The following is a 13,054-nucleotide window of genomic DNA, read 5'->3' on the forward strand; positions in this document are numbered from 1 at the left end:
ATTGTGAAGAGGGCTATGCAATCACCAATTCACCAAGAAAGACTGAAGACACCCTTTTCGTGCCAGGCCAGCACTGATGAGCAACATAATATCAAGGTGGTTTGATTTCTCCTAGCCACTCCGCCTTGCCAGCTGTTTGTTCTGGAGTGCCTGACGCTGGGTCTCAGGACCCGTTCAGGATACTCTCACAGTCAAAACTCTTTCCCCACAATGCTAAGCCAGCTATTTGTCTTTTCAAGTCCCATTTTCTCATGGGTGTTCTGTTTAGAGGCTGACGATGGCATCATTGCTCAAAGGCTATCTTAGACTTTAAAATGTCAATTCTTTTTTTAATTTTTTAGATATATTTTTTAGTTGTCAATGGACCTTTATTTATTTATATATGGTGCCTCACACGTGCTAGACAAGTGCTCTACCACTGAGCTACAACCCCAGCCCAAAATGTCTCAATTTTAACTCCCACCACATAAATATATATGAACATAATCCACATAAACCAACATATTGGGGGGGGGTGACAAACTGTAAATTTTTTTTCTTTTTTTAATATATTTTTTAGTTATCAGTGGACCTTTTTTTAAAAAATTTATAACGTGGTGCGGAGAATCCAGTGCCTCACACATGCTAGGCAAGCGCTCCACCACTGAGCTACATCCCCAGCCCCAAACTGTAATTTTTAAGAGTCTAAAAGGGGACCTGAATAGGATTGTCAGATTTAGCAAATAAAAATACAGGATTCTCGGTTAGATTTTAATCTCAGATGGACGATTTTTGTAAGGAATACACTCAGCCTCAAAAAAATTACTCCATCATCTGTCATTTAGATTTAACTGGGAATCCTATATTTCACCCGGCAAGTAGACCAAAAAGTTTGAGAACTGCTCCACCCGGCGACAGCAGGTTGAACTGCAGAGAGGGCCAAGTAATTCGGGCGCGGCACTTCCGGTGAGGTAGTTGGTGCGCAGCCCCCACCGCCCCCCATCTCCGGAAGCCTCCGCGGGCCGCTCACAGGCCAGGTCCCGCCCCGCGGCGCTGTGCACTGCCCAGGGCCGGTGGTGGGCGCGGGCGGGCGGAGCCTGCCCCGCGCCTGCAGGGGGCAGTGGCCGTGGCCAGGCCCTGGTGTCGACAGCTCGGCATCCCTGCCCTCGCCGTTCTTCGTGTCGCCGGGGTGGCGGGCCGACCAGTGGGCGGCCAAGAAAGGCGGCCGCCATTCCCGTGTCGCTGCGCCCGCGGGGGCCGCCCGAGCCGGCCACCATGCCGCTGGGCCTGAAGCCCACCTGCAGCGGCTGCAAGACCACGTCGTCCTCCATGTGGAAGAAGGGCCCGCAGGGGGAGATCCTCTGCCACCACTGCACGGGCCGGGGCGGCGCGGGCGGCGGGGGCGCCGGCTCGGGGGCGGCCGGCGGAACTGGGGGCAGCGGTGGCGGGAGCTTCGGGACGGCGACCTTCGCCAGCACCTCGGCCGCGCCCCCGCAGAGCAACGGGGGCGGGGGCGGCAAGCAGGTGAGCTCACCTGCCCCTCCTGGCAGCCCCGGGGGCCCTGTACCTCTTCCCCGCAAATATTACATCCTGTGGTTAAGTCAGACTCTGTCCTTGTAAGTGGCAGCACAGCCTTTCCACTGTAGGAGGTGCCTCAACCTAACCTCTTCTCTAAAAACCTGCCTTGACTGACGTGGACGACCTACTCCTGTCACCTGCCCTGTTGTAAGCAGCCCACTGTTTTGGAGGTTCTGGCGATGCTTTCCCGCCCTCGCCCTTAATCTTTTTATCCTTACAAAGTGTACTTTGGGATCTTCGTAAGATGATTGTATCAGGGCGTCGACCTTTCTACATTTTTTATTCTCTTTTTCTCTATTTGTTTATGTAACAGAGTAAGCAGGAAATTCACAGGAGGTCTGCGCGGCTCAGAAACACTAAATACAAATCTGCTCCAGCTGCTGAAAAGAAAGTTTCTACTAAAGGAAAAGGGAGAAGACATATTTTTAAATTAAAAAATGTAAGACGATGTGGACAGTGTTTTTACTGTTATGATGATGATGTGTGTACTGTGTTCTGCTACTGCTTTGGTTTTCAGTATTGCATGTGGCTGCTGCTTTTGGGAACCCATTTGTAGTATTCTGGGGAGTGGACCAGACTCACCCCAAAATAAGCTATGTTTCAAGAAGCTTGCTGTTTATAATGTTAATAACACTCTCGCTTTTATAACTTTCATTTCTTTCCTCTGGAAAATATTAAATATTTTTATCAGGGTCTCTGTGGAGAGGAATTGAAGAGATTATGATTCTTGATATGGCCAGGTACACTAGGAAAACTTTTTAAAAAATCCTTTAAAGATTTAAGTAAATAATAACACTGGAATTTAATCATTTCCATATACAGTTGTTATTAAAGCTCCAGAAAATGTGCCCTGTGATGATGAATTTAATGGATTTGAATAAAATTTTTCTATAATCCTTTATCTCCTCTTCTACTATATGAAATTCAAGAGATTGTTGAAAACCTATGCTGGATATATTGAAAGCACATTTTTGTTGAAATAAGTTTTATTTTTGTGAACCTGGGACAATGGACAATACGTTATAGACAATTTAAAATTATTTATTTTGTAATGCAGGGGATTAAACCCAGGAACCCTCTACCAGTGAGCTGTACCCCAGCCCTTTTTATTCTATTCAAGGCAGGGTCTCACTTAAGTTCTGAGGCTGTCTCTAATTTGCCATCCTTTTGCCTCAGCCTCCAACGTAGATGGGATTATAGGCATGTGTCATCCTATCCAGGTAGATGATTTTTTTTAAGCCTCAGTGTGGTATTCCTTTTAGGACAGAAATGCTTCTTTTACTGGTAAAAGCATTTGTGATGTTGGGCATGTTGATTTATAAAACAGAGGGGCTTGGGGATAGGTTCTTATGTAGGTTGCAGATTCTTAATGAGAATAATTGCTGCTAATTTAAGGTTTTTATAATTTAGTTTTCTTAAAAAGGGATTTGTTGATTAGATAAAACATGTTAAGTCAGTATTCATTTACAGTGTTTGTATTGTAGGCATTTTTTTTTCCTTTTAAGTTCTGCAAACCATTCTCTCTGATGATTATATTATCAGTTTCTCTGCAACTCCTTTCTTCAATGTTCGGGCAGAGATACATGGGTTAGGTCTAATATCTATGTTGTGGCATTGAAGAGTGTTTTACAACTTAAGAGGTTTCAGTGATGGTTGGAAGGTGGCAAGTTATTAAGAACTCCCAAGAAATTTTCTAAAGCCTTAGTTCAGACTTGCTACAAAATTGATGATGTTGATTATCGTGGCAAGTTCCATCACTGAGATGAAAAATGACTTCTAAGAGACACTTTTTCACTTATGTCCACTTGCTTATTTTTCATGGATTCCATTCTGTCATGTGCAGGCTTTTAGACCCAGTATATTTTTATAATTGAGATGTTAATGTCTAATGTGTCTCTGAGAGTACTTTGTGTTAGATCTCAGCAGCATAATCAGAAGCTTGCCTTTGTTTCTGAGTAACTTTTAAGCTAATGGTAACAGAAATAGTGGAAATACTCAGACTGGACTTTGCCACAACATTCAGAACATTCACTTATCTTTTATATTACTGTTTTTGTTACTGGACAATAAATCTTAGAATTTCTGAAATGAATCTTTTATATATGACTGTAAAAATGCCTGTATACACGTATATGCAGACATACATGGATATGCTAATGTTTTTACTTTTTCTCATAGCCTATCAAAGCTCCTGAGTCTGTTTCTACCATAATCACTGCAGAATCAATCTTCCACAAGGTAAGCTTCTGTGGAGTTCCTGAAAGAATTGGACCAGATGTAAAATATGCTATTAAAATGGTGTTTTGCTGGGCACAGTGTTGCATGCTTGTAATCCCAGTGGCTTGGGAGGCTAAGGCAGGAGGATCACAAATTCGAGGTTAGCCTCAGCAACTTAGCAAGGCTCTAAGCAACTTAGTGAGACCTTCTCCCAAAATAAAAAATAAATAAGGCTGGGGATGTGGCTCAGTAGTTAAAGTGCCCCTGGGTTCAATCCCTGGTATAAAAAAAAAAAATGGTGCTTTAACCTCAGTGTCTCTGCTATTCTGTATTTGCATAAAATGTAGTTATGCTTTTGTTCCATTCTAAACTGTTTTCCCCCATTGGTGGTTTATCCAGAGTTGAGGTGAGAAAGGTTACCTGTGGAAATATGATATAAGGGTCTTAAGTATATTTTTAAAATATATATCATTGAATTGTCCTTAAAATGCTAATTATAGTGTGGAGCCAGGAAAAGGTAAGGCTAGGTAAGTCATCCCAACCAGTGTGATGGCGTGGAAGGGTAAGAAGGAGAGAGTCTGGGTGTGGGTTGATGGAGGATGTGGACCATAATATCTAATGGGTAGAGCAGGTCAAGAGATTCTGAAATGCCTTAAGCAGAGGAGGGAGAAATAAGTGCAGTGGTGGAGATTAACAGACACTACAAGTTCTTGGGAGAAGGTCCAAGGCATTTGATAAAACGAGAAGGTTAGGTTCACAGGCCTAAGGTTTCAGGCATGTACTAGGGTTCTTAGAATGTATGTCCCACAGATAAGGAGAGTCTGCTATACACAAAACATATTAATAAACACCTACTATGTGCCTGGCAATGCTTGATATCAAAATCTCTCACTAAGGTATTATCTTTACATTGCAGTTTTACATTCCAACTGTTACATATTTTGGATTAATTTTCATTCATCATATATTTATTTGCGTGCCTATAATAAACAATTGTAATCATGATAATTTGGGAATAATGATTATATAATATGTAGACAGGTTTAGAATTGGTATCATCATAAACATGGATTTGTTAGACCTTTTATTGACTACTTTCAAAACCTGCTTTCTTATTAAAGAAATTTCATTCATAGCTGTGATGTTCCAGTTTTATTTTAAATATGGGATTTTTTTTTATTTTTCTCAGGGAGTGTATTACCAAATTGGTGATGTTGTTTCTGTGATTGATGAACAAGATGGAAAGCCCTACTATGCTCAGATCAGGGGTTTTATCCAGGACCAATATTGTGAAAAGAGTGCAGCCCTGACATGGCTCATTCCCACTCTCTCCAGCCCTAGAGACCAGTTTGATCCTGCATCCTATATCATAGGTGAGTTTGACAAATGGCACAGGTTCTGTAACTCGGTTAACTCTGCCGTGTTATATTAAAAAATGTGATAGTCTGCTTGGTCTGCCATGACAAAATACCAAGGCTCCATTGGTTGAACGACACAACTGAATTGTCTCACAGTTCTGGAGACTGGAAGTCTGAGGTTAGGGTGCTGTCAGGATTGTTGTGTAATGAGGCTTTCTTGTCTTGCAGATGACCACTTTCTTGTTGTCTTTACAAAACCTTCCTTCTCTGTGTGTATGTAGAAAGAAAGCTCTCTGGTGTCCCTTAATAAGGACATCAATCCTATCATCTTATCCATAAAGGTCCTTGTGGCTTTGTTTAACCTCAGTTACCTGCCTAAAGATCCCATCTCCAGTACCACTACTTGAAGGATTAGGCCCTCATCATATGAATTAAGAGAAAACAAATCCCATTAAAAAAAAAAAAAAGGCATAGCCATTAAGCACAAAAAAGTGGAGATCTTTGTAGGAAATATGAAAGATAGTTTATATAGCTGGGGTTTGAGTGCCTTAGTTACTCTGGGTTACAGCAGTGTGCACCTACTAAAAAAATGATGTGGATAAGATTTTTTTCTGAGTGTTCCAGAATTAAACCATATAAAAAAAAATTTTGCTGTCAGGTGCAGTGGCTCACACCTATAATCCCAGTGGCTTGGGAGGCTGAGACAGGAGGATCATGAGTTCAAAGCCAGCCTCAGCAAATGCGAGGCACTAAGCAACTCAGTGAGACCCTGTCTCTAAATAAAATAAAAATAGGGCTGGGGATGTGGCTCAGTAGTCGAATGCCCCTGAGTTTTGTACCCCTTCCCTCAAAAATTATTGCTCAGGAACTATATTATTTAGATTACTTATAAAAATAAATTTGAAAACAATTTCTAAGAGATCTATGCTAGTTATTTCTAAAGTCTTAATAAATTCTCAATATGCAGCCCTGTACATATCACATGTCATTCCAAAGCCTTTTATCATTAATGGTTAAAAGACGTGATGCAAACAGTTTTTGGTATATATTTACAAGTTTATGATAAATATGATTTTGAAAGTGTTCAAATTTCTTTTTAAAAAATATTCATATTTTTAGTTGTAGTTGGACACAGTACCTTATTTTGTTTACTTATTTTTATGTGGTGCTGAGAATCAAACCCAGGGCCTTGCACATGCTAGGCGAGCACACTACCACTGAGCTACAATCCCAGCCAAAAGTATCCAAATTTCTTAAGTTATCCTGAAATTTTCATTCTTATAATGAGCATACATTACTTTTGCTTCCTGAAAAATCTATGCATTTTTTTTCATTGAGACCTCCCAGCACAATAGCCCAGTTATTTTCACCTATATGTCAATTTTATTACATGACCGAAGAGTTCTAGTCTTCTGCTTATGAGTACCTTAGAACACCAGACTTTCACTTACCTTATTTATGGGACAGCTTCCCAGAAGAGGTCATGATTGTCAGAAACACATCTAGGGCACCTCGCCCATCTTTTCTTCCTAATCCCCAAAGTCTGAGGTACTTCCTAGTCCTGGAGGAGGCACATCTTGGAGGTTAAAACTCAAAATCTGGAGCCACAGGAGTTCCACATCCCTGCCATTTACTACCTGTCTGAGTTTAGCAAATTCTTTAATCTCTTTGCTTCACTTTCCTCATGTGCAAAACGAGGATAATAGTGCCCACGACAGAAGCTTGTTGTGAGGATTCAAAGTGCTGATATATGTAAAGTACTTAGAACAGTGCAGTCATGTAACAAACTTTATGTAAGTGTTTGGTATTATTTTTAGAATCCTTTCTCAGTTGAGTTGCTCTTTTTTGGGAAACTGCCATATTCCTTAAGCTTTATTGCTTAAGGAATTATAGTAACTTCAGAGCAACATCTTGACTTGATGTTAGTCCTTGAAACAAGAGTGCTTTCTCCTAGTAACTAAAAATATTAACATTTTATGAAAATGATTGTTATGTTCAAAAATGTATTTAACCTTTCTATTGGCTGCCTTCTAGGGCCAGAGGAAGATCTTCCAAGGAAGATGGAATACTTGGAATTTGTTTGCCATGCACCTTCTGAGTATTTCAAGTCACGGTCATCACCATTTCCTACAGTCCCCACCAGACCAGAGAAGGGCTACATATGGACTCATGTTGGACCTACTCCAGCAATAACTATTAAGGAAACAGTTGCCAACCATTTGTAGTTACAAAATTAAAACCAGGGCTGAGGATATAGCTCAGTGGTAGAGTACTTGCTTAGCATGTTTGAAGCCCTGGGTTTGATCCCCAGCATTCAAAAAAAAAATTAAAACTGGATTTCCAGTTTTCATCTATCATACTACTATGAGATATACATGTGTTCCTTTCATGAAATTTTTACATGGAAAAATGACAAAGTTTTTTCCCCTAAATACCCAGTAATCATTAGCTTGTTTATTACCTATTACTTAGAAAATTACAAGGAATAGAAAATAATGAAATATATTTGAAGGTAAATATTACATTTTGTATGTATATCCTCCCAGGCAAAGGCTACACAGTTTCCTGGGAGACCATTAGTAACAGGTATGACTATTTTTCTTCATAATTTATTGTTAGTAGCTCATAAAATGAATTCTATTTTTATATAAGTATTAGTTAAGTTTTAGGTTTCTGATCAAGAGCTTAAATCAAATATATCTGTTATCAATTGTATGTGTCATAAAGCCACACAAAACGTATTTCCTCATCAAGAAAATGCTGTGACAGACTTTGGACAGCATTAACTGTAAGGAGTGATTCCTAAATGATTTTATTAGCCCAGACTTTTTTAAACTTTTATGTGATTTTTTTGTAGCAAATGGTTTTTTGAAACCAGTCAGTTGTTCTCAATAGAGCTGCTCTTCACTGTCTCATCTACCTTCTCTGTCAAACAGAGACTTAAGGTCAAACCATAGACTGCAGTGCAGATGTCACCTTCACTAGAGCACCCAGAAAACCTGTGCTGCTTGGGCAGTCATAAAAGTGATTGGTAGGCCATTAAATGCCTACCCCAGCTTAAGCCATCTGCCATGGACTCCTAATAGCATGCTTTGGAAGGTCTGCTGTGTATGCTTCAAGTGCAAATGAGTTAAGTAAGGGAGCGACAAATGTTAGGGGTGGGGGGGGAAATGCTTATCTCCTCTACCCTGATCTGATCATAATGATTGTAACTGTGGCACCTCTCACCCTTACCCTTTTTCTATATAATTACTGTTATATGTTGAGAACAGGCACTGTAGATGGCTCTATGTATATGGTCATCACTTTGTTCGCAAAAGTTACAGTAAAATTGATTGTAAATACCATTGAAAATAGTTTTCTAAATGCTGATAGTCAAAACTTTTGGATTAAAATGTATTTTTCACCATGTATTTACTTATTTTATTTAAACGATGTAAGACTTCCTATCCAAAGATGGTATTAAATAGAAACTTCTGAGTTGTACTGAATTTGGAGTCGATTCATCATCAGTAAGTAACAGATTTTAGGAAAATCCTAGAATAGCCAATTGATAAAATGAGTATTTAATTAAGATATTTATTAAAAGGAGGACTTTATTTTTAAACTAGTATAGTCGAGCAGGGTGGCACACACCCGTAGTACCAGCTACTTGAAGGCTGAGGTAGGAGGATCACAAGTTTGAGGCAAGCCTGGGCAACTTAGTGAGACCCTATCTCAAAATAATACAGTTTAAAAAGGAGTGGGGATGTAGCTTAGTGGTAGAATTCTAACATGTGCACTCTCTAATACCTAAAAACAAAACAAACAAAAAGTATATATTTGGGCTATTTGTTTCTAAATTTGATAGATAGCTTGTATCTTTTACATAAAGCTTCAGTTTTCACTTTTTCCTTTAACTAATACCAGGGCTCCCATGGTTTCTCCTATGATTTAAGGCCCTGGTCGGTATTCTTAACCTGCTGTCTTCTTCTTACCACTGAACTGTTTCCCCTGTACACCCTCCTTGTTTTCCTATCACTGAGCCCTTTTTCATAACCATTTCTTCCTACCAAAGACCTTTTTTTTTAATATATATTTTTTAGTTGTAGATGGCATAATACCTTCATTTTTATGTAGTGCTAAGGATCGAACCCAGTGTCTCAGGTGTGCCAGGTGAGCGCTCTACCACTCAGCCCCAGCCACAGCCACAGCCACAGCCCCCAAAGACCTTTTAAGGCCCTTATGTTTTGCTTGCTTATATATTTTTGTTTTGTGAAGCAAGGAATGGAACCCAGGGCCTTATATATGCTAGGCAAGTGCCCCAGCCCAGTGCCCTTAAATTCTGTCTCCTTGATATCAATCTGTGCTGTTCTGTAGTTGCATTTAAGCTTCTCTTTCTCGCCCACTCCTACCCAGTGTTCCCCGGAGGGTAGGGGGATGTGTGTTTTATTTACTTATCTTTGTATATTTCATTTGGCTGCCCTGGGCATGTTTCACGAACTGCTTCTTACTCCACACCAGATACGTAAACCATACCCTTTGTAGGAGATTGTACCTCCTACACCCAAGAAATATAAGGCAATAGGTTATTGCAAGAGGGAACCTGAATGACCAACAAGAGGGTAATGCTTATAGAAATTGTAATATTTGTGTAACGGAACATTATGCAACCATCCAAAATGAAAATTGTCAGTGGTAGGGTCAAAATATACAGTAGAGAAAAAAATAGAATTTAGAACTGTGTGATAGCAATTCTACATCAAGAAACTACTTTTATAAAAGATGGAAGAGCCAGATATGGCGGTGCATGCCTATAATCCCAGAGGCTTGGAGCCTGAGACTGGAGGATTGCAAATTAAAAGTCAATCTCAGCAATTTAGCCAGGCCCTAAGCAATTTAGCAAGATACTGCCTCTAAATAAAAAATAGGTCAGGAACTGCTGGTATTCCTTATAACTGCTTAGAAATATTTGGCCTTTTTAAAAAGCTCTGTGTATGTGTATTTCTTGGATAAGTTTTTAAAAATTAAGACAAGGAGGTCTCAAGTGAAATATTGATTGGATCATACAAAAATTGTATAAAAAATTAAAACCAGAGCTGGGATTATGGCTCAGTGGTAGAGCGCTCGCCTAGCACGGGTGGGACCCGGGTTCGATCCTCAGCACCACATAAAAATAAAGGCATTGTGTTGTGTCCATCTACACCCAAAAAATTAATTAATTAATTAATTAATTAATTAAAAAAAACAGAGCTGGGGTTGTAGCTCAGTGGTAGAGCACTTGCCTAGCTTGGGTTCAATCCTCAGCACCCATAAAAATAAATAAATAAAAAGGTATATTTTCCAAAAAATTTTTAAAAAAATAAACCCATACATCAAAACAAGAGGACAAGTTCACTCATGGCTGTTGGCAGGAGGTTTGGGTCCCTCATCTGGGGTCCTCTCCACAGCTTTGTTCACAGCACAGCCCCAGAGCAAATCTCTACCAGAGAGTGTGCGAGTGACTCCAAGACAGAAGCCACCGTCTTTTTATAATCTTATTTGGAAGTGACATTGTGTTGCTTCTGCCGTATGTTGTTCACATAGACCAACCCTAGACAGTGTGAGAGGGGTTGACACAAGGTGTACATTCCAGAGATAGAGACCACTAAGGTTCACATTAGAAGCACAAACGGACTCCATATCTAGCCAGTATTGTTGTAAATTAACATGGCTTTTTGAAAGGCAGTATGTATCAATCTTTAAAATATTCCTTTTTTGATTTTGAGAAGGGGTCTCACTATCTTATTTTGGTTGGTGTTAAACTTCTGGGTTCAAGCAATCCTCCTGCTGAAGTCTCTTGAGCAGCTAGGACTACAGGGCATGTCATCACACCTGGCTTTCAACATTCATATATTTTGGTCCAGTAAATTAATTTCTAGAAATCCATGCTAAGAAGATATGGAATGTAGACCCGAAAAAATGTAAATAGAAGTTACTTCCAGTATTGTTTTGAATTAGCAAAAAACTAGAGACAGTCTAAATCCAACAATAAGAAAATGAATTTTCTTTTTTTTTTTTTAAAGAGAGAGAGAGACAGAGGGGGACAGAGAGAGAGAATTTTAATATTTATTTATTTTTTTCTTAGTTCTCGGCGAACACAACATCTTCGTTTGTATGTGGTGCTGAGGATCGAACCCGGGCCGCACGCACGCTAGGCGAGCGCGCTACCGCTTGAGCCACATCCCCAGCCCCGAAAATGAATTTTCATATGTTTGTAATGGAATTTTTTAAAACAACCACAACTATTACTTACAAGGAATTTTTGAGGAGAAGATGCTTATAAAAATGTTCAGTGTAGGGCTGGAAACAAGTGACACATGCCTGTAGCCCCAGCTACTTGGGAAGCTGAGGCAGGAGGATCCCTTGAGCCCAGGAGTTTGGGGCCATCCTGGGCAGCATAGTGAGACTCCATCTTTTAAAAACAGATAGACAGACACAGCAAGGTGCAATGGCACACACCTGCATCCCAGCAAATCAGGAGGCTTGGCACAGAAGGATTGCAAGTTCAAGACCAGCTTTGGCAACTTGATAAGATCCTGTCTTAAAATGGCTGGGTATGTAGCTCAGTGGTAAAGTACCTCTTCATCCCAAGTACCAAATACAATAAGTACAAGATTACATAATGATTCTGACAAACAACCCCTGTTCCCCACATGCATCCATCTCTATATAAATAAAACTGTAAATAAATATCAACAATTAACATATTTGCAATATCGCAGTAAATTTTATATTCCCTTTGTTGTTGTTATGCTGAGGCAGTCTCACTATGCTGCCCAGGCTGGTTTCCAACTCTTGGTCTTAAGCAATCCTCCTGCCTCAGCCCCCCAAGTATCTGGAGGCAACAAGCATGAGCCACTGCACCTGGCTTATATTTATTTACTTATTCATTGTATAAGTAAATTATTTATAAATTACTTTGTAGTTTGAATTACTAATACCCACTACTTATATACTCAGGGAAAATATACTATTTTAACACAGATAACTAGGCCAAAAATTGGTATTATGGGCTGAATGTTTGTGGCCCTCTCGAAAATGCACATATTGAAGCTCTAAGTCCTAATGTAATGGGATTAGGAGGTGGAACTTTGGGAAGTAAGTAGGTTTACATGGGCCTTAAAGTTGTAGCCTTACAATTTAGGGGAAGGGAAAGAGACTTCCTTTGTCTCCCCTTCATGTGAGAATACAGTCAGAAGGCAGCCAACCTTCCACAAGCCTAGAAGAAATTCCTCACCTAAATTCCTCATCTAAATCTGCCAGCAACTTGGTCTATGACTTTCCATTTCCAGAGCTGAGAGAAATAAATGGGAGTTGTTTTAAGCACTCTAGACTATGGTATTTTGCATAGTAGTCCAAGCTAAGACAGATGGAAACAACTCAAGGGTCCATCAACAGATGACTGGACAATTAAAAAGTGGTACAAACAATGGAATATTTTTCAAAAATGAAATTCTGACATTTGCTACAAGAAGGAACTCCAAAAACATGCTAAGTGAAATAAGCCAATACAGAAGGACAATATTACATAATTCCACTTCTCTGAAGTACCTAGAATTGGTAAATTCATAGAGACAGAAAGCAGAAGAGAAGTCACCCATGGTGGGAGGAAAAGGAGGATATTATGGGTATAAAATTCCTGTTTGGAATGATGAAAAATTTCTGGAAATGGATAGTGGTGGTTGCACTGATGCTACTGAATTGTGCACTTAAACATGTTGACCACGGTAAATTTTATGTTATTTTAACATAATTTTTAAATGTGTATATCTAGTAGGTAGAGACTACAGGATTTAAAAAACAGTTGGAAACAGAGAATGAGGAAGAAGGATGAATAAAGGAAGACATGTATGTTACTTTGTGGGAGATGAAGAAACAGTGGTGGCCTTCCAGGTAGAGCT

At 39.7% G+C, this 13,054-nt stretch overlaps 1 protein-coding gene across 1 annotated transcript; it reads left to right on the forward strand.

Annotated features, from left to right (window-relative positions):
- The first annotated feature begins 998 nt into the window (after positions 1–998).
- Gatad1 (GATA zinc finger domain containing 1) lies at positions 999–8,623 on the forward strand. The gene is made up of 5 exons (XM_026413060.2): positions 999–1,503; positions 1,871–1,996; positions 3,736–3,795; positions 4,964–5,147; positions 7,167–8,623. Exons 1-5 carry the CDS (start codon positions 1,255–1,257, stop codon positions 7,355–7,357), a joined length of 810 nt encoding a protein of 269 aa, XP_026268845.2. The 5' UTR covers positions 999–1,254; the 3' UTR covers positions 7,358–8,623.
- Positions 8,624–13,054: the final 4,431 nt, after the last annotated feature.

The sequence above is a fragment of the Urocitellus parryii genome, chromosome 3, assembly GCF_045843805.1.
Source record: "Urocitellus parryii isolate mUroPar1 chromosome 3, mUroPar1.hap1, whole genome shotgun sequence".
Classification (NCBI taxonomy): Eukaryota; Metazoa; Chordata; class Mammalia; order Rodentia; family Sciuridae; genus Urocitellus; species Urocitellus parryii.

Excerpts from the sequence above, each read along its gene's own strand:
- Gatad1 (XM_026413060.2), top strand. The coding sequence starts at position 1,255 with ATGCCGCTGGGCCTGAAGCCCACCTGCAGCGGCTGCAAGACCACGTCG. Across the intron at positions 1,997-3,735 it reads ATATTTTTAAATTAAAAAAT|CCTATCAAAGCTCCTGAGTC; the intron begins GTAAGACGATGT and ends TTTTTCTCATAG. Across the intron at positions 5,148-7,166 it reads TCCTGCATCCTATATCATAG|GGCCAGAGGAAGATCTTCCA; the intron begins GTGAGTTTGACA and ends GCTGCCTTCTAG.